Below are 27,734 nucleotides of genomic sequence, written 5' to 3' on the forward strand. Positions count from 1 at the left end.
TGAAATGTGACTGCCCCGGAGTGACCCTGACCTGTCCTTGCTGCCCTGTTTGCCACTCTTCCTCCACCCACATGGGCATGGCGATTAGGGAGGTGGAGAGGTGGAAGCAGCTGCTTCGAGCCTCATGGCCGATAATCTGCAAAGTGTCATTTGGTAGAAACAAGCAGGTTATAATCCCTCAAATGGGTTACAGCTGCTGAGAAGCCAGGAGTCCTCGCCCCCCTCCCCCACTCTTGCAATATTTTGGACCTTCGCTTGTCTCCTTGAAACTGGTGATCCGACCCAGGTGTCCTGATTCCCAGCCCTGCTTCAAAGGTTTCGGTGCTCCTGCCCCAGACCCCATTTCCTCTGTAATCCCTTTATTCCTGCCCATATGTTGTTCTCCCAAGCAGCGATTAAATGGGATAATCTGCTTTTGGCAGGGTCAGACTTGAGCTGGCAAACTGTTTTTCTGACCTCTGTGAAGGCCAGCACAAAGGGCCATCCTGGCAGACAACTTTGAATTGTTGAGCAGCAAAGAAATGACTGCAAAGCCGGGAAGATCCTATACAAGAAAGCCTTTATTGCACATTTGGTGGGGGGGGGGGGTTGTTTGGGGGAAGAATGTTATGCAGGGGTGTATTCGGGTGGGGGGGGGGAAGTAGAATTCCAGGACTTCTGCTACAGCAGGAGCGCTTAAGCCTTTGAAACCTTTTTCAAAAGAACCTTAGCCAAGAAAAAACATCTGGCTCAGCAAGAGGAAAACTGATAAATATGCCTAGGGGCATCTATTAATTAGACCAGGGGTATCAAACATACAGCTGCTGTGGCCCACAGCCTGCCTGATAGCTGGGCTTTCCCACCACCACCACCACCACCAGCTGCTCTCGGCTGCTGAGCTATGAAGCGATGCATTGGCAAAAGCAGCACTACTGAAAGGGCAGCACTGAGAGAGCCCAATTACCATGCAGGCCACCCTTTCAGCAGCCCTGAGGTGTTATGGCTGAAAGTGTGGCCCACATGATAATTTATAATGAGCGCTGCCCTTTCAACAGTGCAACTTCTGCTTAGGTGCTGGAGAGAGAGACACGGAAGGAGGCCTCAGAAGGCGAAGAATAGTACGGGGGGGGGGAGGCAGACCAAGAGGTATGAGAAAGGTGAAAGATACTCTGAGGGAACTTAATTATCATGCAGGCCACCCATTCAGCAGCACTGCTTCTGCCAAGGCACCACTTTGCAGAGCTCCTCCCAGTGGCTAAGTCCTTCTGCTGAAAGGGTGGCCCATGTGATGATTAGGCTCTTCCATATCTTGAAAATATGATCAAGATTTGCATATCTTCCTCTTCTGTCACTTGCGGCTAATGCATTCCTAAGTAAGAAAAAAAGTACTTATTTCTGATCATCATCTGCTTAAAGATACCCATCACTTCTGTCATTAGCAGGAGCCATGAATGCTGTTTGGCCCATTGTATGAAACAGGTTTGACACCCCTAGTCTAGACCAGTGTTTCACAACCAGTGGTACAGATATCACCGGTGGTACATGAGGTGGTGTCTGGTGGTACATGCAGGACACCTGCCGCCCAGCAGCTAGACCAGGAATGTAACGCAACAAACAGCTGTAGGAGACTTGGTTCTGCAGACAGAGCTCCAGAACATGGTTTTCCACACTTGTAAAAGCCCTTCCATCCACCCTGAGCTTCTAACAGGTGTTTGTCACATCACGTTTGACCTCCCAACCTGGAAGTAATTGGCAATGATGTCATCACCAGTTACTTACAGTAGTAGTTCCAATAGGTGGACCGTGCAAAGTGGTATGACAGAGGACAAATGTTAAGAAACACTGGCTTAGACTATTGTCTTTCCCAAGGGCTGCCTGAAGGACAGTATGTAGGCTTATGTTAAGGCTACACTTCTATAAAAACTTAGTAAGTTCCATTGAACCCAGTGGGGCTTACAGCGATGTGCTGGAGTCACTGCACCCAAGTTGCGAGTCACCAACCACCTGACTTGACTCAACTCATGAGTCATGACAGGCGGCCATTACAACTTGGCCTGTGCCCCTTATAGAGTCATTTTTACTTGAGTCACAAGTCATTACGAGAAAAGAGTTGCGGCATGAGTCAGGCGTGACTTCACAGAGAAAACGGAGGTGCTGGTGGGTGTGTGTGTGTGTGTGTGTGTTGGAGAATGTGGTAAGTGAAACAGGACAGATTTGATGGGTGGAGTTAGATGAGAAAAGGAATGTCAGGTAGTCAGGAGGACTTTGCAAAGCTGTGTGTTTTTCCCCCCCTCATTAGGGAGGGAGTCTCTCTAAGGTGTCCCCCCCCACTCTGTCATCCTATTCTGTCTGATTTTTGACCTCATCTCTCAGCTGAGCCTGGGATTTGAAGATGATGTCCAGACTTTTTTTTTTTTTTCCAAGCAGCGTGGGTCTCATGTTTGGTCCTTGGACTGGAGGGAGAGCCATCAGCGTGACATCATTCTCACAAATTCTGCAAAGCAAGGATCATGAAGTACATCAGTCTGAGAGCTATTTAGAGTGATGGGCTAGCTAGGCCCAGAGAGAGTCGCCAAGACCCATTCTACACAGTACGCTGAGTGAGGTGGTAGAATTCTGGGCCATTCCACTTCTCAGATTGCAGGCGGGGTATCGATTTTAGACTGTTTCCCCATGCAAAACATTACTGATGGCTCACTGAATGTAGTAAATAAGTGCGTTGAAGGAATGATAAAGTGCATTTGGATTTGCTTGGTTTACACACAAGATGCTTTCTTCCTTGTCTTCGTTGTCGTCTTCTTCTTGCTGGCGGTAAGATTTGATAATATGTCTCCCCACCTGCAGTCTGAAGTAAGACAGTCCAGAATTCAACTGGTTACCATTTGCTCTTTGTAATGCACGGATTAGGTCTGACTCTCCACCATGAAGGTTGCATGGAAACTTTAAGCTAACCATTTTCCCTCAGCCTAGCCAACCTCACATAGGTGTTGTGAGGATAAACCACTGAGCTTAATGGCTGAGCAGAGACTTAAGACAAGGCTTTTCCCTGGCCTAATGAGACACTCCAACTACACAGGACTCTCCTATCTTTCTTCCATGGAATATATCCTGCTTTTCTTCCATCAACCTCAAGGCAATATAGGTGTGGTTCCCAAATCATCACCAATCCAGGCATTGACCTGTTTATTGGCAGCAAATGGCTGCATCCTGTACTTTAAAGATCATGCCCTGAGGCATATGTGATATATATATGCAAACCCTTCTGCAAAGTTCTCCTTCTGAGACTAGCTGTGTAGCCCCCATATTCTCATTACATCCTTAGCAAGTATGTCTACTACATGATTGAGAGACCTTTCTTTGCTGCACAGCAGACACCAACATTCCAAAACTCTGGAAGCCAGATTTTATCAGTGGGCTGAACAAATGACGCAGTTGCTTTTAATTGATGTAGAAATGACTCAATCCGTCAGGAACTGCAAGAGACCTGTACCCAACAGAAGTGGCCGCGGTCTGTTTGAGATAGCATAGCTACCACCATTTCACAAGAAACAGTTGGCCATGAGACCTGCCACAGCTCAGGCTGATTGGCAAGGAAGAGGGGAACAGAATGGAAGAGGATGCTTCCTCACATTATACCTTTTCTAATCCAGGTAGTAGGAGGAATAGGGTTACCAAATACAAAGGGGAACAGAGTGCTTCTACCTTTAACTATTGTATAGAAGAGGGAATTTTGGCAGGTGCAGTTCAACATGGAAGGGCTTAAAAAGCTGTACCTGCCAAAATTCCCTCTTCTATACAATGGTTCAAGGTAGAGGAACGCCGTACCATTTTGCATCTGGTAACCTTAAGGAGGAACAATAGTGGAGGCAGCAACTGGTGGATCACCAGATAAGGAGGTAGCATTTGCTGGGCTGCCTCAGGTGGTAATAGGTGGTCCTGAGGCTATGCTGGGCATTTGGCAGCCCTAATCTCATCACTAAGCTTTGACTGTCCCTCCATCTGTAAGATTTTTCTTGAAATCTGAGTTGATAACCCAATCCTTATATTTCTCCAGTTCTTTCTCAACAGTCCCTAACTGCAGCTCTAAAAATGGCCCTTGTTTCTGGTTCCCTGTCCCTGTTAAATCATGGTCCCTATTTGGTCTCATTTTTGCCTTTTGAAGATACCCAGTTTTGTTACTCTGGGCCAGTGGTGTAGCTAGAGGGGGTGCAAAGCACTAAGTTTTGCAGGCGCCTAAACATGCCATGCAAATGGCCCCTCCCGCTCCCTTTGGAGCCATTCTGGGAAGAGGGAGCCAACAGAGGTGTTTGCCTCTTACCTATACACATTTTCCTGAATGTGGGGCTTACCTATGCCCACTTTTCTGGATGTAAGCCCCATTGCGCTCAGTGGGGCTTACACATTCATAGGATTATGCTAAGTGTCATGTCAAAACATGTCACTTTAATCTGTGGAATGTCAGAATGTAGGCAACTCTTCACTCTGTAACTTTGGGATCCCTAAAAACATATTCAAGGGAACACTGAGCTTCTTCGTATTACCATAACCTTTGAGACCTCAACTGACTCTCGAGAGTGAAAAAAAACAGACTTATTTCAACCTTGTGCTGCAATCTTAATGTAATCTAATAACAGCAGATTAACCCTTAATAATAATACTAATAAAATTCTAACCCTATTATCCAAACCCATTTAAGCCTACATGCTGTAGCTCTATGCTCCTAAATCTCTCTCCTTAGACTTTTAATGCCTTAATTTTGCACCCTATATCCCCCTAAGCATATAATCTCTCTACATCAATCCTATACTCTCCAATCACATCTCACCCTCAAAATCCACCGTCCCATCTCCATTGACATCGGCTTCTTTCACTACATCAGCAATCTCCCGGTCGGTCAGGCGCTCACCCATCAGCCTTTGCATGGCCTGATACAACTCATCCAGAGTGATCTCCCCATCCCCATTGGTGTCAAACTGGAAAGGAAGAAGAGAGAGAACCATCACACTTTTTGCTTTTAAATCAGTGGAGGACAGCCTGTTTCAGAGAAAATGAATACAGCAGGGCAGCAGTGGCACCACTAGGCTTTGCAGCACCCAGTGTGGGAGGCCAGCTTGTCACTCCCATGATGGATAACTCTCTAAAGCACCAGGAGAGGCAGCTTTCCAGTTGCCTCAGGGGGTATGTCGCTCAGTTCCTCCTAGTCCCGAGTGGGGGAGGAAGATCTAGCTTTGATGAGAGGCATGGCCAGGGTCAGCAATGAACAGGTTTAGGTGCTTGTTGAGATCCAGAGCCTTTTGACAGATCCAGAATGGATCCCTGGCAGTGTGCACAGAGGGGCTGCAGTCTCCTCCATCCATACCAGCAGAGGAATTTTTGGTGCAATCCACAGGATTTCATAAATTTTGTAATTCATGCAGAAGGTGATGCATTATATGAGAGTTCCTAAATCCTCAACTCAGGTGCTTTCAGGCTAGTTGTGGTTACACGTGATTTGGCTGCTGAACCTACAGTAGACTGTGGAATTTAGGTTTGTAACTAATAGTGCAATCCTATGCAAGCTTACTCAGCTTTGAATGCATTGAATGCAATGAAACTTAAAGACCAGTCCTGCGCATGTCTACTCAAAAGTAAATCTCTTTAAAGCCAATGGGACCTACTCCCAGGTAAGTGTGTATAGGATTTCGGCCTTAGTTCCTCGTAAGTGTGTTTAGGATTGCAGCCTTAAATGGGCTATTGAGTTTTGTACAGCACTCTGGCAGGGCTCCTAAAGTTCTGCAGTAGGATATCTCTGATGTCAAGACAGGGAGAGGGGATCCTCGTGGTCTTTAAAGGGACAACGCACAGGTACCTCATTAAGTCTGAATAAGTGTAACAAAATTAAGTGGTGACGAAAAGCCTTTTGTATATTCTTTACTAACTGGGCAAAGAAGTAACTTTTAAAGTGGTTTCCTCTTATATTTAGCAGAGGGAGGGCAACTAAGAACATAAGAACATAAGAACAGCCCCACTGGATCAGGCCATAGGCCCATCTAGTCCAGCTTCCTGTATCTCACAGTGGCCCACCAAATGCCCCAGGGAGCACACCAGATAACAAGAGACCTCATCCTGGTGCCCTCCCTTGCATCTGGCATTCTGACATAGCCCATTTCTAAAATCAGGAGGTTGAGCATACACATCATGGCTTGTAGCCCGTAATGGATTTTTACCCCGTTACCCCGTAACTGTCCATCATCAACCCAGCACAATGTCTTTTCAGTGACTGTTGCTGGTGGGGTTTTTTTGCATCTTTTTTTTTTTTTTTTTTCAAATTGTGAGCCCTTTGAGGACAGGCAACTATTTATTTATGTAAATGTAAACCGCTATGTGATCTACTTTTTCTTATTAGTGTTATTTTCTTTTTGTATTCTCTACTTTTTGTTATTATTGTGATCTACTTTTGTAAAAAGGTTGATACTATTAAGGATACTTATATTCTTAATAATAACAGCCTTTTGTACATGCCTGGGAGTGAAACGGGACCAGGGAGCAAACTGACAGCCTCTTGCCCCAGGTATCTACAAAATAGTTCAGGAAGTTCTCATAAGAAGTCTGTGGGAGTGTTTCTTCCTTAGTGGTGGTCCAGTCCAGACAGGGATTATGGTAGGGGTAGAGGGTTACAGCAGCCCTCTTCAGCCCCACTGTTGCTCCAATCTTGATCAGGGCTCCAAGCAGCTGCTGTGCACACTTTAAAAAGCACAATCACACAAGCCCCAATAATATAGTAGGAGGCATATCATCTAGATCAGGGGTGCTCAATAGATGGATCGTGATCTACCGGTAGATCACGAGGCAAAATGAGTAGATTGCGGAGTAGATCTGGGAGGAAACGCTGGGAGTAAGGCCCATTGTACTCAATGGGGCTTACTCCCAGGTAAGTGTGGCTAGGATTGCAGCCTCACAGCCTAATCCTAGGCATGTCTACTCAGGAGTAAGTCCTGTTATACTCAGTGGGGCTCAAGGTACACCAACATACATTGTACACCTAAATGTTATATGTTATGATGGCGCGAACATTGTAAAAAAAAACTCTGGTAGATCTCCGGGCTTTGCTGGGTTTCAAAGTAGCTCTCGAGTCAAAAAAGTGTGAGCACCCCTGATCTAGATTGTTCTTTAGAAGAAGATGAGGAGTAGGATTGAATTATGGGGAGTGAGCGGGGCTGGGAGTCCTCAGGATATCGCAGAATGACAGTGGCAACTGCTGGTTCTTTACAAAGGAACGAATGGGTGAGCCTGGAAGCTGGGTCTCCTTTCTCCCTCATATCTCACCTCCTTGAAGGCGTCCCTCATTTCCTGAAGTCCGATCATGCCCGCCGTCTCTGCAAGCAGCTTTGGTGTCATCATCTCCACAAAGTCCTCAAAGTCCACACGCCCCCCAACTGCAATAAGGGGAGTCAAGTTGATGAGTTGCGGTAGACCGGAAAAGACCTCCAGCAAGAGAGCACGGCTGGCATGGCCTCTCCCATCCTGGATAAGGTTCTGTCACAGGGCCACTTCAAGGAGAGAGCAGGAGCTGGCAGGCCCAGGCGCAAAGCCCTGCCACCCCCAAACTGGCTGGTCAGCCCGTTTTTAATGATATTTGCATCCCACACTTCCTCCAAATGTCCCCTTCTATCTTCAAAATAGCCCCGTGAGGTACGGTCAGCAGAGCGAGAGCGGTCACCCAGTACGCTGAATGGAGATTTGAACCCAGGTCTTCCTGGTCCAAGACCTACACTCTAGTCACAATACGACATTGACAAGTCCACTTCCAACTCCTGTAATTCCCTACACACCTGTCTCAGGCCTCTAGAATGGCAGCTGGAGCAAGATTTACTCTAGGAGTTGCCAACTGCTATTCTCCAATACAGATCAAATTCCCTTGGAAGAACCAGAGAATAAAACCGGGAGGATTTCTTCCAAGCCCCCCCTCCCCACCACCCATATATCTTCACTCCCGTTAGTCCCATTTTTTTTACCCAGAAACTCCCTCCCTCCCTCACTCCCTCCCTCAGAAATGTGGCACTCACGATTCATGTTGATTTGCTGTGACAGTTCAATGAGCTCCATCTCTGTTGGCATGTACCCCATTGTCCTCATGAGGTTGCCCAAGTCTTTGCAGCTGATGTACCCGTCTTTGTCCTTGTCAAACTCGTCAAAGGCCTCCCGGAGCTCTGTGGGGTTTTTGTTTGTTTTTGCAAATAATAATAATAATAATTAATGCAGTCTCTTATTGCTAGCTTATGGACAACCCAAGTGGCTCAAAGCAAAGGCTTGCCTATTCAGCATCTTGCTTCCTGCCAAGGCCCACCTGTTGCCTCTGCAGGGTGTCTGAGAGAGATATTTTATCAGGGAGCACAAAGTTTCTTCTGGGCTCCTTTTGGGGGTACAAAGTTTCTTTCAGGCCCCTTCCCCATTGGATCCTAATTTCATATACCCATATGAATTATGATATATAAAACTGAAACAGAGATGCCTGCGTTGGCTCGGTCATGCCGTGAGAATGGATGATGGCCGGATCCCAAAGGATCTCCTCTATGGAGAACTCGTGCAAGGAAAGCACCCTACAGGTAGACCACAGCTGCGATACAAGGACATCTGCAAGAGGGATCTGAAGGCCTTAGGAGTGGACCTCAACAAGTGGGAAACCCTGGCCTCTGAGCGGCCCGCTTGGAGGCAGGCTGTGCAGGATGGCCTTTCCCAGTTTGAAGAGACACTTGGCCAACAGACCGAGGCAAAGAGGCAAAGAAGGAAGGGAGCCAGGGGAGACAGCCAGGGAGACAGACCAGGGACAGACTGCACTTGCTCCCGGTGTGGAAGGGATTGTCACTCCCAAATTGGCCTTTTCAGCCACACTAGACGCTGTTCCAGCCACCATTCAGAGCGCGATACCATAGTCTCTCGAGACTGAAGGTTGCCAACTACTATGTAAAACTTTGTAGACTTACGCAAAACACGAATGCTAGTCTTCACCCAAGGTATGCAAACATTTTCCAAGATCCTAGGAAATTTCCAGCTCCCCTCCTATGGTTCCCAAGCCACCTTTTTGACGCCATACCCAAGTATGATGTACCCCCTGCACACCCCTCTCATGGGCCCTGGTGGGATTAGAAAATGTAAGATTGCAGGAAATTTGGGGGATCCCTCCTTTGGTTCCTGGTCCCTCTTTCAGACCCTGGGCCAGGGTACAATTGACCCCCTGCACCCTCTGTCATGGGCACTGTGCCTCTGCAAAGCCCGGAAAGCCTCCACAAAGCCTCTCCTGTTCTTGTTGACCAACTACTGGTTGGAAATATATAACTGGGTTAGTAACTGGGTTTTATACTGCTCACTGGCAGGGCTTTTAACACAGGTCTGTAGCAGAGTTTCTCCTAAGCTCAGGAAAAGGAGACAAGAGGGATAAAGAGCCTGGACACTGGGTTAGCATTAAGCGGACAGGGCATGGTTAAGACCACACAGATGTGCATGCACACCAGTGCTCTCTAGGCACACTTCCCACTGGAATCTCCCATTTTCCTTTAACAACAAGCACATGGAGTTTGGATGGATCCCAGTCAGGACTACAGGGGAGAGGGAGGTTTGCTCTTCCCCATGCACCAGTTTCAAGCTGAAAATGGCCTCCTTGGCGTTTTGCTGCGGAAGCCCCACTTTTCACATATTGCTTCTTCAGGAGCAAATCATCACACTGATGATCACATCATAAGAACATAAGAACAGCCCCACTGGATCAGGCCATAGGCCCATCTAGTCCAGCTTCCCGTATCTCACAGCAGCCCACCAAATGCCCCAGGGAGCACACCAGATAACAAGAGACCTGCAAGGCTTCCTGGGAATTGTAGTTAAGAACATAAGAACAGCCCCACTGGATCAGGCCATAGGCCCATCTAGTCCAGCTTCCCGTATCTCACAGCGGCCCACCAAATGCCCCAGGTTGCACACCAGATAACAAGAGACCTCATCCTGGTGCCCTCCCTTGCATCTGGCATTCTGACATAGCCCATTTCTAAAATCGGAAGGTTGCACATGCACATCATGGCTTGTAACCCGTAATGGATTTTTCCTCCAGAAACTTGTCCAATCCCCTTTTAAAGGCGTCCAGGCCAGGTGCCATCACCACGTCCTGTGGCAAGGAGTTCCACAGACCAACCGCATGCTAAGTAAAGAAATATTTTCTTTTGTCTGTTCTAACTCTCCCAACACTCAATTTTAGTGGATGTCCCCTGGTTCTGGTGTTATGTGAGAGTGTAAAGAGCATCTCCCTATCCACTCTGTCCATCCCCTGCATAATTTTGAATGTCTCAGTCATGTCCCCCCTCAGGCGTCTCTTTTCTAGGCTGAAGAGGCCCAAAAGTCATAGCCTTTCCTCATAAGGAAAGTGCCCCAGCCCAGCAATCATCTTTGTTGCCCTCTTTTGCACCTTTTCCATTTCCACTATGTCTTTTTTGAGATGCGGTGACCAGAACTGGACACAATACTCCAGGTGTGGCCTTACCATCGATTTGTACAATGACATTATAATATTAGCCGTTTTGTTCTCAATACCTTTTCTAATGACCCCAAGCATAGAATCAAATGATGATTTCAGCTTGCAAATGACATTGGAGAAGAGCGAGCTTCCCCCTCCCCATGCATCCTGGTCCTGACCAGGGCCTCCACTCCCACTCTTCAGTAAAAGGTTAATGCTGAAGCACACCTGGATAGCAGCACATTTTAACCTTTAACTCACTGTGTGGGAATACCACCCAATCTGGTATTCTGTTCAGGGATGACAAGGGCACAGCCCTCTCCTGCTCTTGGAACTCAATAACTGGCTAGGAACTGAGTTCTAGCTCCCTGCCTCCTTCCTCTGAATCTGGAAATTCCTACATCTTGCCGCTACCTCATTGTTTTCAGCCTCTAGGTCTGTGATTTTCATAACTTTTCCTCCAGGGAAACATCCTACCACCAATGTCCTGTTGAGATGCACCTGAGCATCCCCTACAGAACTCCTCTGGGTAGCAGGGATCTGAGTCTGTTTTAGGGACTCACCATCACCCTACTAGGCTAAGAGCAGACCCAATACCTACTGCAGCTGCCTATGATGTAGATAGAGGAAGTTTGGTGGTGGTGATGGGCAAACTATCTTTCAGGGCAGCATATCTGCCATTGCTCATTGTGGAACCCCTTCTAAACGTCTTTAGAGGCTCAGAGTTGGAAAAACAAGCCACCAGCCATCTTACCTTCCATTTCGTCTGGTCCCAGTTCCCGTTCCTGCAGAAGAGATGCAAAAACATCCATTTTGAAGTGTGCATGGAGGGGGGGGGAAGCAAACCTCCAGAACTCCTGGCTCACAACCTCACCCAACCCCATGAGAAACTGCTCATTCTCCAAAGGGTGGAGAAATGTCCCGATTTCCACCCGACCTCCATCAACTCGGCCTGATTGGCTTCCCTGGGGCCAACCAACATTTTAACATTGAACGCTCCAAAGTCTCTGATGCTCCAATTGTTATCAGATCAATATTTAGTGGCAAAGAAAAGGACAAACCAAACCGGCTGATGAGCTGGAACTCTGCCCAGAACGACAGAACCAGCTTTCACAGCATCCCAGATCAAGGAAAGAGGGGGGAGACCCTATGTGATCCGACAGTTCAGTAGAACGAGATGGGACATGCAGAGTAAGAGTGTAGCTACAGAGATCTGGAGAGAGAGAGGCTGAGACCATTCCAGTAGCCTTTCTGATCCAGTGATCCACAGACTCATGAGATGCTTCCTCAGAACTTCAAGTAAGTTCCACCAAAGAAACCAGGAACATCAGTGATCCTTGAGACCCTCCAAGGCATCTTCAAGCTACCAAGTCCTAGAGAGTTTAGGGTGGTCTCTTAGGGTGATGTACCTTATATTTTTGTCGGGGGGAAAAGAGAAATACAGTTGTTTTTAAAAAGGGTGGACTGGCTGGGGTGGACAATGAATGCTGTTGGGGGAAAATTTAGAAGATGATTGGGGTGTCCAACCTCACGCAAAAAGCCACAACAGAAATCCTAGAGAGTTCAAACTATCTCCTATACACTTTGTCAGCATGTGGGTCAACCAAATTCCTTTCAATGTGTGGTTTGGCCCTGTCTGTAATAGCATGCAGAGGACAGCTCTTGTTGAACTATAGCAAGGGGGAAAGAGGGACTTTGGCCCCATGGTGGTCTCAGCCAGGAATTGCATCTCTACCCCACACAGGCTATCTGCATTGAAGAAAAAAATAGGCCCATGTGTGTAGCTGGGCCCATGTGTCCCAGGAGGCAGTGGTGTAGCTTTCCAACTGCCTTCAGCTTTCCAGAAGAAAAAAAAAAAGCATCAAATCTAACTCTCTGAATTATCTCTGACAAGAACCCAGGAGTTCTGATCCCCCATTGCCTCCCTCTCTGATGCACTGCCCTCTCCCTGGTGGAGTCTTGATTCCCGCACCTATTTCTAATATAGCATACTACACACACTAGACACGGAGTCCGATTCCTGGATTCCTACATCTTGGCATGGCCTACATTTTGACTACCATAATTCCCTTGAGAAAATGGAAGTCCAGGAGATTCTTGGCCTCTGCTTGGCATTCTAGATCAGTGGTTCCCAAACTTTTAACATCAGGACCCATTTTTGAAAATGACATTGTATTGGGACCCACCTAGGTTTACCAGACTTTTAAAAAAGGCTTTATTTTATTAAAAAATAAAGCAAAAAACAAATGCTTTATTTATTTACAAGTAATAATAATCAGAAAAAGATCATCAAAGATTTATCTCCCTATATTTACACATGCTTGCAAACTGCAGGCTCTCAGCTCCTTGCAGGGCAATTAGCAGCTATCTGATTTTTGAATAGCTTCAGGGCTTGAGGCAATTAGTTATCTGATCTTTTCATCACCCTTACAAGACCCACCAAAAATCAGGTTGCGACCCACCAGTAGGTCTGGACCCACAGTTTGGGAAGCACTGTTCTAGATCATTTGATCAGCCAACAAATAGGACTGCACATACACACACCCATCTCCCATCCTTCCACCCTTGGGTGTCCATACCCCTTGTTTCTCAGCAATGCCCTTCCGCAGAAAGATGCAGGCAGGTCCCAGAGTATTTTGCATGGTGCTCAGTGATGTGTATCCAGTCCAGTGCCTGTTTACCCACTGCGGTCTTCCTGATGCCAGTTCCCTTTAGCAGAAGGAGAGACAGCTCTTGACGAGGATGATTTATAAAGGGGAAAAGGGGATTATCTCTGCCCTGACTCTTGATCCACTCCCCCCTTCCAGGCCTTTTGCTCTCCTGGCTGTGACATCTGCTGAATAAGTTTCCCCTTCCCAGATTAACATCTGCCACATGGTAAAGGCTGGCAGATAAGACTCCTGGGTTCTTATGCTAGATGGGAGCCAAGGATCCAGAGAGGGAGAAGGGGAAGAAAATAGACAGTCAGGGGGACAGGAGTCTGTTATGCCTGCATGTCTAGGAAGGGGGAGTGAAGTTTAGGGGAGAGACAGTGGGTCTGATCCAGATGTCATGAGTCTTCTTGCTCCTTCTGCAACACCCACCACCAATGAGCAGATTTCAGAGTGGGGATTACTTAATGTGTGGCTGTCTTGTGGTTTCAGTGTGGTGGATGTTCTTTTAGAAGGCTGATGCTATGATCAGAGCTCAAGGGCTTTGGGTGGGAAAACTCAAGGAAGTGGCTCTGGGGGATACTAACCTGTCTCACAAACTAGTCTTATCTGATACAGAGATGAAGACACGTGGAAAGTTTCACCTGTTGAATAGCTATCTGCCATGTACCTAATAAAGACATAGGTAGTCTGCCAGGAAAATAGATTGTCATCCTGGGTGTGGGGAGATAATATAGGGCTGGAAGCAATTGGGGTGGGAGAGGTGGGAAGTTCTCTGTGTGTAGGGGGGAGAACAATCTTTTTCTTAAATTATGGTAACAACCATTCTGAAACAAAAAGAATTTTTTGTTTGTTTTTAGATGGGGTATTCACTCCTGTGAGAGAGAAAGAAGGGGGAGGAAACAATTAAAACATATTTGAATTCTGCTACCTAAGTAGTTGGGGGTGCCTTTTAAATTTGTCCGAAGGCCTTGAATAGGTTACTTTGAATAAATTATACATGGCAGCCCCAGTTACTATATGACAAAGATGCCAATCTGTTACAGCTTCTTGTGCACAGGCTGCCTCACCAAATGGACCCCTGGGAATCGGGCACCCCTTCCTACCAAGTCTTTGGAAGCTGGCTATATCTGATTTAACCGAAACATGGCGCATAACCATGGAGACGGTGGGATGAGTGCCAAATTTTGATCAAGCAGGCCATGGGGTGATGGTGGAGGGAAAGCAGTGGTGAGGGGACTAGATCCGGGGTTCCCCTGGTTCGCTCTGAACCATCCAGGTGCTGTGGTGAATGAGTCATAGGTAGAGGTGTTTGAAAATAGCATTATTTAATTTACTCAGAAGTAAGCCCATAGTGTTCTGTAAGACTTAGGTTGTAAACCTATCTTACTCACCAGAAACAAACACTTCTAGTCATAGGAGGACAGGAGTATGGGAAGTAGAGAGTGTCTGGATTGCCTGGATGCCAGGACTGTGGGAGTCAGTGCTTCTGAGTTCTTGAGAACCTTTGGCCTCCCTCCGTAGCCACCATGGTAACCAGGTGGGTTCTTCCATCTCCCTCTTTGGTTGCTAGGAGCTGGTGCAGAACCAGAGAGAGTGAGAGAGAGGAAGAGAGAGGGGGAGAGGCCAGTGCAGGGATGGGGGCAGCAGGGTTTGGGGGAGCTGGGAATATGGGGCTTGGGGATGGTGGGGCAGAAAGGTAATTTGTATGACCGGAGAGTTGCTGGTGGGCATTATGGATATGCATAAGAAGAAAGGGCATTGGACAGCGGGGGGAAAGTCTGAAAGTAACTACACAGAGGAGCAGGAAATGTCAGAGAAGTGTCCAGTAGATGGGAATATCAAAGAATCTCTAATATTGTCCCTTGCTTCCTTTAAGACCCGCACCCCGGGCCATGCAGTCCGCCGCACGCCGGGGCCGCCTGTCCACGGCAGGGCCAAGCAACACCCAAGATACTGTCACAAGCAGCCCCTCCATCTCTGGTGACCTTCGGCTCCTCCACACAATGTAGGTTACCAAGGGGACAAGGTAAAGGATGTGATGTACCCTCCTCCCCCCCCCTAAACTTGCAAAGACAATCTATGTATTTTGACTCCTTTTCTCCAACAGAGATTGTGGAGATCAGCTCCTCTGTTGCCAGTTCAATAACGACGGGTCACGGGTTGCTGCCGGCTTGCGCACTGGCACCATTAAGGTCAGTCTTGGGGGAGATTGTCTGAGCACCGCCCTGCAGAAAAGGCACCAGCCCTTCAGAGTACCCTCTTTGACCTCACTGTGATGCTTGAGACCCAGCCAGCACATGGTCAAGCAATGCCCCCCAGGAACGAGAAAGGAGTCACTTGGGAACCAGAATCCCAGGTAGACAAAGCAGAAATCCGTGCCATGATCTCAGCTCAGGATTACATGTATTAATAAGACTGGGGTCCTCAGGACCAACCTATGTATAAAGAAAATTGAAGCAGCTGCCTCAGGCAACAGATTGGTAGTGGATATCCACCTCCAGGATTCCTTCCTCTCATTCCTCTAACCTTAAAAGGTAAGAGGAGACACAGCAAAGGAGGTGTGAGAGGAGACACTCTAGCCATCACACTTCTCTCCTCCATACCTCCTCTTCTCCCCTCCCCTCCCCTCTTCCTTTTCCAGTTCGGGGTGGGTGGGAGGAGGAGTAGCTGGTGCACCACCAGATATGGGGAGGCTGGCTCCAGGTGCCAGGAAGTGTTGGACTGGCCCTAGATGTCATCATCAGTCACATAGCAGAATGTTTGGCCCTTTTGCTATGGAATGAAGCTCTAGATCAGGGGTTTCTAAACTTTTCAGCCGAAGGGCCGCATCAAATATCCGGCACAGTGTCAAGGGCCTGAAAAAAAATTAAATATAAAATTTGAATAAATACATTAGAGATGGAACTTAGACAAATGAATGGGCTCAAATGTCCATGATGTCTCCAAGCACCAACACAGCCCAAGAAATACACACTTTAATGGACCCCCATTTACCCACCCCCCAAGCACAGCTCCGGTTGTGTTTGGTCAACTGGCCAGAGCTCTCAGAAGATCAGAGGCTGGCTGTGGGCCGGACACAGGCTCGCTACAGGCCGCATCTGGCCCCCATGCTGGGGTTTGGAGACCCCCTGCTCTAGATGCTGAGTGGCTAAAGTAAAAAGGAAGCATCTTGATTGCTTACAACTGTGCACAGAGTGCAATGTCTTGTGTTCTGTAACATTCTGAACTAATGGTTAACTGGTGCTGACTTATTCAGGAGAGTCTGGGTTGTTGAGGAGCAATCTGAGGAAACTTTGACTCTTAAAGGGGCAAATGACCATGCTTAGAGAGATGCCTCCTTGCCTTCATGAGTTGAGGGGACTTTGATGTTTGCCTCCTGAGAGGAGTCGTGCCTGAGGCATGGAATACATTGGGACATTCAAGCCAGATGAGGAGGAGTTATAGCATCAGTCTCTCAGAGATGCAGTTTAAGATTCAAAATGAAGTTTAACCACACAAGCTGCCTACCTCAGTGTGATTTCGTAGATGGAACCGTGGCATCCAACATCCAAGAGACAAGTGCTACCTTCAGGGTATTGAACACACTTTGTTTGTCGTAGCTTAAAAACACCTTTCTTCCCTCATGTCTGAAACTGTAGGCAAACCTTATAGCAAACCTGATTCAAATTCCATAGAGCTACCGGGAATCGGATCTGGCTTGGAGGTCACATCTGGCCCACAGGCTGCTAGTTGGCCAAGACTGGTCAGTAATTATCTTTGCATTACTGATTGTGCCACAGCTGGGTTTTTGTATGTGTGGTGTGGTTTTTTTTGACTCCATAAAGAGCTCTGTTTCATGAGTTTGGCTTCCCTTTATTCCATGAAATGCCCCTGGCATGTGTTCAAGTGTACCACATATCACACATATCAATGCTGTGTGGCTTACAGAGCCATTTCTTGTGGGTTGCCCATCCACCTGGACTCCTGATATCTGTCTCTCCCCGATCAAGGTTTTTGCTGTCAGTGATGGATCCCTTCATCATGTTCTTGCTGACAGTGACACCGGGAAACGTGGGTTGCCCGCTACTTCCCTGCGGTACATGCCCCGTGGCCCTGCCCATAATGGAGATGTCCTGCTTACCACCTGTGAGTCATGTTTCTTGTCTACTATTCTTCCCCCTTCCTAGGCACCTGTGAAATGAGCTAGACCCTCTTTTCCATCTTGTGTCTCTCTTACTGGCCTGTCTCCCTGGCACTGAAATCTGTAGTCATTTTTTACACATGCCTGATCTTGTCTGATCTGGGAAGCTAAGCAGGGTCAGGCCTGGATAGTACTTGGATGGGAGACCGCCTGGGAATACCGTGTGCTGTAGGCTTATACCTACAAAGGAAGGAAGGAAGGAAGACCTCGCATTGATACCAGCAAGACCCGGGATCAGAGAAAAGTGGAGGAATTTGCACAAGCGCTTGAGGAATCTCTTCCAGGCCCGGCCGACGCAAACGCATCCAACAGATGGGAACATTTCAAGAATACCGTTTACAACACCGCCTTGTCCATATTCGGCAAGAAGACCAACAAGGCGGCAGACTGGTTTGAAGCCCACTCTGAGGAGTTGACACTAGTCATTGAGGAAAAGAGGAGAGCTCAAGCAGCATACAAGGCCTGTCCCAGTGAGCGCAACCTGCAGGTCCTCCGAACTGCTCGCAGCAAAGTCCAACAGACTGTCAGGAGATGTGCTAACGACTACTGGCTCCAGCTCTGTTCCGAAATACAGATAGCAGCTGACACGGGCAACATCAAGGGGATGTATGATGGTATCAAGCAGGCCCTAGGTCCAACACAGAAGAAAATTGCCCCTCTGAAGTCTGCCACAGGCGAGGTCATCCAGGATCGGGCGCAGCAGATGGAACGCTGGGTGCAGCACTACTCTGAGCTATATTCCAGAGAAAATGTAGTCACCGAAGAAGCACTGAACAACATTGAGTGCCTGCCTGTGCTGGAAGAGCTTGACAGTGAACCAACCCTAGAAGAACTTCACGTGGCCCTGGACTCCCTTGCCTTTGGCAAGGCACCTGGAAAAGACAGCATCCCTGCTGAAGTCCTAAAATGCTGCAAAGAGATCATAGTCACTGAGCTGCATGAAATCCTCTGTCTCTGCTGGAGAGAAGGTGGAGTACCTCAAGACATGAGGGATGCAAACATCATCACGCTGTACAAGAACAAAGGTGACAGGGGTGACTGCAACAACTACCGCGGCATCTCTCTCCTTAGCGTTGTAGGAAAGCTGTTTGCCCGAGTTGTACTAAAGAGGCTGCAGGTACTTGCAGAGAGCGTCTATCCAGAATCGCAGTGTGGATTCCGAGCCAACAGGTCCACCACTGATATGGTATTCTCCCTTAGACAACTGCAGGAGAAATGCAGGGAACAACGACAGCCACTCTTTATAGCCTTCATAGATCTCACAAAGGCTTTCGACCTGGTCAGCAGAGACGGCCTCTTCAAGATTCTCCCCAAGATTGGATGTCCACCCAGGCTCCTCAGCATCATCAGATCTTTCCACAAGGACATGAAGGGCACTGTTGTCTTCGATGGCTCCACATCAGACCCTTTTGACATCCAAAGCGGAGTGAAGCAGGGCTGTGTTCTTGCACCAACCTTGTTTGGGATTTTCTTCGCTGTCCTGCTGAAGCAGGCCTTTGGAACTGCAACAGAAGGCATCTATCTCCGGACCAGATCAGACGGAAAGCTCTTCAACCTCTCCAGACTGAGAGCAAAATCCAAAGTCCAGCTGAAATGTCTGCGTGACTTCCTCTTTGCCGACGATGCAGCTGTCACTACCCACTCTGCCAAAGATCTCCAGCAGCTCATGGATCGTTTTAGCAAGGCCTGCCAAGATTTTGGACTGACAATCAGCCTGAAGAAAACACAGGTCATGGTTCAGGATGTGGCCTCACCTCCCTGCATTACAATCTCTGAACATGAACTGGAGGTTGTCCATGACTTTGTGTACCTTGGCTCAACGATCTCCGACACACATTCTCTCGATACCGAGCTAAACAAGCGCATCGGTAAAGCAGCTACCACGTTTTCCAGACTCACAAAGAGAGTCTGGTCCAACAAGAAGCTGACGGAACATACCAAGATCCAGGTCTACGGAGCTTGCGTCCTGAGTACACTTCTGTACTGCAGCGAGTCATGGACTCTTCGCTCACAACAGGAGAGGAAACTGAGCGCTTTCCACATGCGCTGCCTCCGACGCATCCTCGGCATCACCTGGCAGGACAAAGTTCCAAACAACACAGTCCTGGAACGTGCTGGAATCCCTAGCATGTATTCACTGCTGAAACAGAGACGCCTGCGTTGGCTTGGTCATGTCGTGAGAATGGATGATGGCCGGATCCCAAAGGATCTCCTCTATGGAGAACTCGTGCAAGGAAAGCGCCCTACAGGTAGACCACAGCTGCGATACAAGGACATCTGCAAGAGGGATCTGAAGGCCTTAGGGATGGACCTCAACAAGTGGGAAACCCTGGCCTCTGAGCGGCCCGCTTGGAGGCAGGCTGTGCAGCATGGCCTTTCCCAGTTTGAAGAGACACTTTGCCAACAGTCTGAGGCTAAGAGGCAAAGAAGGAAGGCCCATAGCCAGGGAGACAGACCAGGGACAGACTGCACTTGCTCCCGGTGTGGAAGGGATTGTCACTCCCGGATTGGCCTTTTCAGCCACACTAGACGCTGTGCCAGAACCACCTTTCAGAGCGCGATACCATAGTCTTTCGAGACTGAAGGTTGCCAATACAAATAGGCTTATACCATAGTCTTTCGAGACTGAAGGTTGCCAACCAGTTTTTAAAAAATTCCAAATATTTATTTTGAAATTTGGTTTTGAAGGGCACTTTTTAAAAAAAATCCTTGACACTGAAGTCTCATGTGTTTGTTGATATATTTTAAAGCAATATTTGCCAAGCTGTGTATATGTTGCAATTCTACAGAAGCTGCAGAAGGTAATAGGAGGCCCAGAAATTAGCTTCCTGAGAATCGCACCATTCTTCTCTTGCCTCTGTTTTTCTAACAAGAAAGCAAGGGTTGTGGGCAAAGAAAGTTAGTCATGACTAAGTCCTATTGACATGAATGGGATTTCATTTGGTCATGACTAACTTGCCTAGTTGATTTCAATGGTGCTTAGTCGAGACTAACCTTCTTTCGATACAACCCAAAGTTTCTAGCCCCTATGGCTGCAAAGTATGTATAAAAGTGTCAGGGCAATGCCTGCTGAAATCTCAATAGCCAGACAGCTGACTGAGTAAGATTTTCATTGGTTGGAGGGTAGGGCTACACTGTCCCTTTTCCCACCTGAAATTACAGTATGCAAAACAACAAAAATTGTAGAATAAATTCTGCAAAACCAAATAAATTCTGTAAACTTGTATATTCAACACTCAGGATCCAGCATTTCTTGGTGCAGAAGCTGGATTCCAATGGTGCACATCTGTTTTTTCTTTTTATTTTATCTTTTTGAACATTATGAAGCACTGTTGCCAAGATCAGTGTTTACAGTCATCTGTTTGGTTTTTTACTCCCTCCTAAATCAAGCAGGCTTCCTTGCTGCAGAATGTTGTTTAGCCAGACCAAGTGGCATTTGAACTTTTGTTTGCTAAATCTAAGGAGGATAATTTGGCTTGAGAATTTTGTGCCCTCCACCCTTTCCTCTCCAAAAGGCCTTGGGGCTGCTCTGGACCTTGTAATAAACTCTGACCTCCCTGCCACTCACAGATTCTGGTGGGATGGTGAAGCTGTGGCACGTATCTTCCCGCACCTGTGTGCGCACCATGATAGAGGACCGCCAGTCAATGATTTGTTCCTTCAACCCCTCTGGCTCCAAGTTCATCACAGGTGGAGCAGGACCTGGGCTTTACATGTATGATACTCAGACCTGGGAGAGAATGCAAACCTTTCAGCCAAGGTAAGCTGATGGAAGCAGAATGGAAAGCATTGCCCACCAAAATTTGGTAGGAGTTGCCGTGGCTAGCTTCTGGTCCCCTAACAGTGTCCTCCTGTTTCCTTCAGTGACTCCCCAAACAAGATGGATGGGCACATGTCCCGGGTTTACGCCCTGACTTTCTTCCCCGAAAATGATGAACGTTTCGTCTCTGGAGGATGGGACGACACAGTGCAGGTGATGGGGGTAGCGTCTGTAACATGGGAAGTTGGGCAGAGGTGAGGGGGAGGTAAAAAGGATGGTGGGACTGTGTTGCAGGGGTTTGGAATAGGTGAAGGCGGTAGTGTAGCTACGGGGCTGGCGTGGTAAGTACTGCAAGCACCGCAATGCACCATGGAAGCGGCAACACAGTTGCCATTGGTGCCCAGAATGGCTCTGATGTCAAGTGGGAGGGGCCACTTACATGACATGTTGCAGCATCTGCAATACTTACCTTGCCGCCCCCAATAGCTATGCTATTGGATGATGGGAATTGGCAGGGCCAGCTCCAGAAGCTAGAGGGTAATGCCAGTGTCTCATGGCTAGCAAATGGCCCCCCAAAAAGATCAAAGGCAACAGGAGAGAATTATCATCTCCTGCCTCTGACAGTGCCATGCCCAAGGACTCCCAGATCCTGCCTTCTGGGGTGCACTCTTGGTTGGTCGGGGGGGGGGGGGAAGCTAACAAAATTATGGATGGTGTGTTGAGAAAGTGATGAGAGGTAAGTTTTTCTTCCTCTTCACTAGAAGTCAGGCATCATCCAATGAAACTGACCCACAGGAGATTCAGGACAGATAAGAGAAAGTACCTTGTCCCATGATGCATAATGCACTTCTGAGCTGCTGTGGTGATGGCCACAGATTCAGATCGTTTTGAAGGGAGAATTAAGCAATTTTATGGGGGAAGAGATCAATCCTTGGCTGCTTCATCATGATGGCTATGTGGAACCTTCATCTCTGAGGCTGTATATCTCTGACTACCAGTTGCTGGGTGGGGGAGCAACAGTGGGAGATGCTTATTGCCTTCAGCGTCTGTCCGGGGGCCAGTGGTTCCCAGAGGTATCTGGCTGGCATCTGTGAGGAACAGTTTGCTGGACTAAGTGAACCTTTGGGGTCTTCTTTTGTGGGTTTGGCCAGCACTGTGCATGAACTGAATTTGTGTCTTAGACTGGATCCCAGAATCCTTTGCAACACACAGCACTTTCCAGCCCTCCCACATGCTGAGAGGGTTACTTGAGGGCAAGAGTTTAAAAGCTGCTGCACTGTATCCCTCCCTGGGCACTAGGCAATGGCAATTTTTATCAGATGGGTATTGGACGAGAGAGCCCCATCTAACCTCAATTCTCTGGCTTCTGTCCCCCCAGTTTTGGAGTACGCAGTCATCACAGTCCCAACGGTACGCCTGCACATCACCCCCCAACTTTCCCTCTTGCTCTCCCTTTTCTTCTCACACTCTTTCTGTGTCCGCCCCACTGTCCTTCCTTCCTTTTGCTCTCCAGAGTCCTCAACCTTTTCTCCCCGTCTGCCTTGCTCTTATCTTGCTCTCACCTCCTCCTCTCACTTGCTCTGCCCTACTTGTAGGCGTATCTCTGGGCCTCACATCTGTGGTGATGCAGTCTCTATCGACAAAACTGGGACGCAGATCCTGACAGGCTCCTGGAGGCGGAACAACACCTTGCAGGTGAGAGCTGGGAGAAGGAAGCTGGACTAGATGGGCCTATGGCCTGATCCAGTGGGGCTGTTCTTATGTTCTTATGGAAGGGGTCTCAGAGGCACTAAACTCGGAAGGTGGGTTTTAAAGACCGAAAAGAGGGTCTGGGCCTGCTTTGGTGTCTAGAAGGGATGTGGGGCTAGTGGGTGAGAAGGATGAAGGGAGGAAAGCAAGTTCTCCTCGGTTTAGGAGGAAGTAACATATTTTTGCTCTGGACATCCTATGTCCATGAGCAGTGGCATAGCTAGTGGTGGCGGGGGGGTGAGTGCCACCTTTTGGGGGGTGACACCACTAGTGACCAAAATCATGAAAATCTTGGTTGTCAGGAATAATACCATCATGTTGTATTCCAGTTGATGAGTAATTTACAGCAGAATGCAATGAAACAAAACCAGAGTGAAATATCTCCATTCTATCAAAAGGATTAAGAGAGCTGTGACAACTGAGCTACTCTTGCTCCCCTCCCCCCCATTTCCTTCCCTTAAGAAAAGTCATCATGTAAGATTCAATAGGAAAGAGGCTTCCCTGAGACAGTTTAAATCAGTGCTATTGAAGAGAGACTGCATGGTTAAGCATTTTCTGGGTCTGTTGTCTTCTTCATCTGGGAGCAACCAAGACAATAGCCCCAGCCAGCCCACTTGCTGAGATTGGCTTGCACTAGCTGAGTGGGCTTCCAAACCCACCTCACCAAGTCTGAGGGCAGGTGGGGATGCCCAGATGCTCATAAATTACAAAGCCAGATCGATCAGCGACATCATCAACCTCCTGTTTCTAAAGGTCAAAGAAAAGGCTGCTTAGGTGTAGTTCAGGTCGGTTCCCTCAGAAATTGCACCTCTGTGTGGCGAACCCCTTACCCATGTCCTGGGGATCAGGCTCATATGATGGACTCCACAAGCTGATTTTGGACTAAGAACCAGTTACAGAACCATGTGATGTTTAGCAAACTATTCTGCTTTTTAAACGTGCCTGTTTTTGTGTGTGTGTGATTATCTTGCACCTGGTCACTGCCAGCACCCCAACCATCTCCCAAGGGTGTTTTATTCATCTCTCCTTATATTATCCAATTAGCTTGCATCTCTCTCTCTCTCTCTCTCTCTCTCTCTCTCTCTCTTTACCTGCTTCTTGTTGGCTGAATTCAGTCAGAGCCTTGTCCAAGTCCTTCTAGGTCTTGGGCTCCATGCTCCAGCCTAGATCTGTGGAGAATTAGCTACATAACTGGAAGGGTTTCAAGGATATCCTTTCTCTGAGTGGCCTTGTCTCCATGGTGGCAGTGAAGAGTCTCCTGATTTTGGCTCTGGCAGAGGGTCAGATCTGGGGAAAGAAAGGAAGCATCCCAAGGGCTTCTGACCACCACAAGTGCACCGCAAGTGCAATAGTTTTGTAATATTTGCTGAATTTACAAATACAGAATATAAGCAGAACAGAATTTAAGTAGAACATAAGTGGAGGCAAACCGCAGACACTCTGACAATCTGCTACTCCACCCAAGATCCTGAGAGAGATCTGGAGATGCTTTGCTTTCCTAACTCACCATTAGCTTCCACTGATGAACCACCTACCAATGATTCTGGGCCAGTGTTCTGCTTAACAAAGGAACGATCAGTCAGTTTGTACTATATAAGGGCCATTCCATATAGACTACCTTGCCAGGAGTAGAGAAAAGCTAGCCTTCCTTGCCCATTCTCCTTCTGGAATATTGCTTTTTTGTGGGTGTGCGGATTGCAGGCCCAAAGATTAGCAGCAGAGTCCACTGTGATAAAGCACCCCAGCCCTTAGTGAAGTTGGCAGGCTGACTTATGAGTAAATCCAGTGACTGGAAGACCCCTACCTTGCTGCTTGAAACCAAGCCCCTCCAGGCCAGCAGTTCTGCATCCAGTGAAGGGTCACAGTAGTTTTGGTGGTTCAGAAAGGTTCTATCTGTAGGGGGAGGTCAGTGTCCTTTTATTGATCTATTTGACTATGTAAATTGCTTTGTGAACTACGCCTGTTGACAAGCAGTATATAAATATTCGTAACAATACTAACAACTTCATTGAATTAGATGCTCTGGGGAAGGGGGCAGCATTATGGACTCCTGTTCACTAAACACTTGGAAAACAGGGCTCTTGGGTTATTTGGAACAAGATTTGGTGAGAGCTAGGGGTGGGCATTTGTGGGGCCAGCCACAGCATCTCTAAGGATCATGCTAGCTTTTCGAATATCTACCACACTGCAGTGTAATAAATGAACTAAACCTCCTCTTCTTCCCTAACCCAGATCTGGGAAGCCGAAACTGGTAACAAAATCATGGACATTCCAGAAGACTTCCGGGGGCACTCACAGGTTGGATTTCCTTTTCTGACCATTGCCTCAACCAATCCCCTCATCAGCCCACTTGCCATCATGATGCCTTCCACTATAAGGAAGTGACATAAAACATACTCAATGCACAGATGGCCTTATTCCCTATCTTTTCACCCTGAACTCTCTTGGATCTCCCATCCCTGGAATCTATTAGCTGCCCTTGTAGCTATTTATGTCCCCCACTCCGGTTTTGTGTCCCCCACTCCAGGTTTTGTGTCCCCCACTCCCCCAAATGTGACTTAATGGTTGACAACCTTCAGTCTCGAAAGACTATGGTATAAGCCTACAGCACCCGGTATTCCCAGGCAGTCTCCCATCCAAGTACTAACCAGGCCTGACCCTGCTTAGCTTCTGAGATCAGAAGAGATCAGGCTTGTGCAGGGTAACAGTTGCTAATGTGACTTAGCTCGCTTACTTAAACTGCACGGGGAGCTCACTGTGGTTTAGACTGCATAGAGTTGCAATCTGTGAAGGGCTGGGCTTTCCTTGCCGTATGGAATGATGCAATTCACCATTTCCCTTTTTGTTCCACCCAACTCTATGATTCTCCTTCCCTAGATTTATACCTGCCACTTCCTTGGCATGGACCACATAATATCTGGTGGGAGCCGGAACAACTTATGTCGGCTCATTGACAGGCGAATTCTCATGGTATGATTACTTAATGGGAATCACTTGTGGGAAGCAGCCATGACTCATTGGCAAAGTTATGTGCATTGTGTGCTTATGATCCCTGGATCAATCTCTCCCCATCTCCAGTTACATGATGCAAATAGTCCCTTGGAGGGGGGGATTTTCAGTGTGAAAACCATGGAAGGGGAAGTGTTAAACTCTCTTTGCCTTATATCAGTGTTTCTTAACCAGTGGTATGGATACCACCAGTGTACTTGAGGTGGCGTCTGGTGGTGTTTGTGGGACCCCTGGACACCTGTTGCCTGGCAGCGAGGCCAGAAACACAACAAACATAACAAACAGGGGTAGGAGACTCCAAAGCATACTTTTCCGTCCATGAAAAAGCCCTCGTGTCCATCCTGAGCCTCTTACTGGTGTTTGTAGTGTCACATCTGGCCTCCCAACCCAGAAGTAACTGGCAATGATGTAATCTTTTGGTGGTACTTCAAATAGGTGAGCCATGTAAAGTGGTATGGTGGAAGGCAGACATTGAGAATCACTGCTGTATATCATACTCCTGCACCAAATCAAGGACACCCCCTGTTTGGAGACTTAACTGGGCTGCTTCCAGTTCACTTCCTGCTATAAGTCCATTTCTTAAAGATGGTTTAATGTGTAATGAGACACTTACATAGAAAGATTAAAAAGCATCTCTGACTGAGGCCCTGAAGATCAGGTACCAGTCTCCGTTTGAGTTAGACAGGCCAGTGAGCTGCCTCATACACTTATAGAATATTAGTGCTAGAAGAGAACTTGGAAGTCACTCCCTTGCTCCATGTGGAGGACTGCAGTATACCCAAGAGGTGGCCATCCAGCCTCTGCTTGAAAACCTTCAAGAAAAAGACTGTTAAGGTAGCATCAAATGTGTAGCAAAGAGATAGGGCTGGAGGGGTCCAGAACACAATCATTAAAGCTAATGATTCCATGGCCCATCATGCACTAGGCCAGTTTGGAGGATACTTTTGGTACCAAACCAGCCCTGTTTGTTTAAAGATCTGCAGACTCACAGGGTGTACACTCCTTGGCCCCTCCCCTGGCACTTGGGCCAGTTTCCATAACGGTGTGTGTGAGTTAATCTACACACTTTGAAAAATGAACTTAATTTCACAGTGTGTAGAGGGGCCATTTGGATGAAGCCCATTAAGGAAACCTCCACATCCAGTGACAGTGTATCTCTGCATGTCAGATACTGGAGAAATACAACAGGGAATGGTTTTAGCTCGGGCTTGCTTGGGAACTTTCTGCTTGCAAGGGTCTAGTTGGCCACTCTTGGGAACGGACTAGAAAAGATGGACCTTCCAGGCTGCGCAATTTAATAATGATAGAAAGAAGGGATGCCTTCTGGGATAAAAGTTTGGGGGCAATGAAGAGGTTGGGTGAGAGAGTTACAGCCTTCTACTTCTCTGATGCTTTCTTTCCCTTTTCTGCCAGAGCACAGGGGTACTGAATGACTTACCAGGAGGTGTCTACAGCACCCATATCAGTTGTCGTGGGGTCCTAGCAGCTGCCTCTGGCAACAACCTTTATCTTGCACAGACTCCGGTCCGGCCCTGAATCCTTCCCAAAGAGAGCAGCAGCTCAGTACAGGCCTCCGACTATGACCGAGTGATGCCACAGACTTCTTCCCGCTCTGCTTCTAATGATTCTCACCAGCCTGCCTGTGGTTTTCCGAGCATCCTCGGCTTCTAGCGAAACCTTCCCATCATGCTCTGCCTCTTAAGGACATGTTAATGTGCCTGCTGCCTTCTCACAAGCCTCTGCTTCTGCAGACTCGCACGTCGTGCTCTGCCACCGAAAACAGATGCCTGACTGGATGTGGCCAATTCCATGTGCGGCTGACACTTCTTATCATGCTTTTCTACTTACAGTGCACACAATTGTGCTCAAAACCTTCCCATCAAGCATTGCAGCCTGAATACCTTTGATCCAATGCCAATTTAA

General features: G+C 47.7%; 1 protein-coding gene and 1 pseudogene across 2 annotated transcripts; both read right to left on the reverse strand.

Moving 5' to 3' along the window:
• Window positions 1-563: 563 nt before the first annotated feature.
• Window positions 564-27,602, reverse strand: LOC136651699 (calcium-binding protein 5). 2 transcript variants are annotated; one of them, XM_066628325.1, is made up of 7 exons: window positions 27,250-27,602; window positions 13,039-13,168; window positions 11,214-11,244; window positions 8,025-8,168; window positions 7,285-7,394; window positions 4,805-4,952; window positions 564-2,473 (listed from the first exon to the last, which is right to left on the reverse strand). In XM_066628325.1, exons 1-7 carry the CDS (start codon window positions 27,270-27,272, stop codon window positions 2,448-2,450), a joined length of 612 nt encoding a protein of 203 aa, XP_066484422.1. In that variant the 5' UTR covers window positions 27,273-27,602; the 3' UTR covers window positions 564-2,447. The 2 variants fall into 2 exon arrangements, with proteins under 2 accessions (XP_066484422.1, XP_066484423.1); XM_066628326.1 differs by lacking the exon at window positions 27,250-27,602 and adding an exon at window positions 23,894-23,967.
• LOC136654570 (5S ribosomal RNA) lies at window positions 25,402-25,518 on the reverse strand (annotated as a pseudogene).
• Window positions 27,603-27,734: the final 132 nt, after the last annotated feature.

Source organism: Tiliqua scincoides, chromosome 5, assembly GCF_035046505.1.
Source record: "Tiliqua scincoides isolate rTilSci1 chromosome 5, rTilSci1.hap2, whole genome shotgun sequence".
Lineage (NCBI taxonomy): Eukaryota > Metazoa > Chordata > Lepidosauria > Squamata > Scincidae > Tiliqua > Tiliqua scincoides.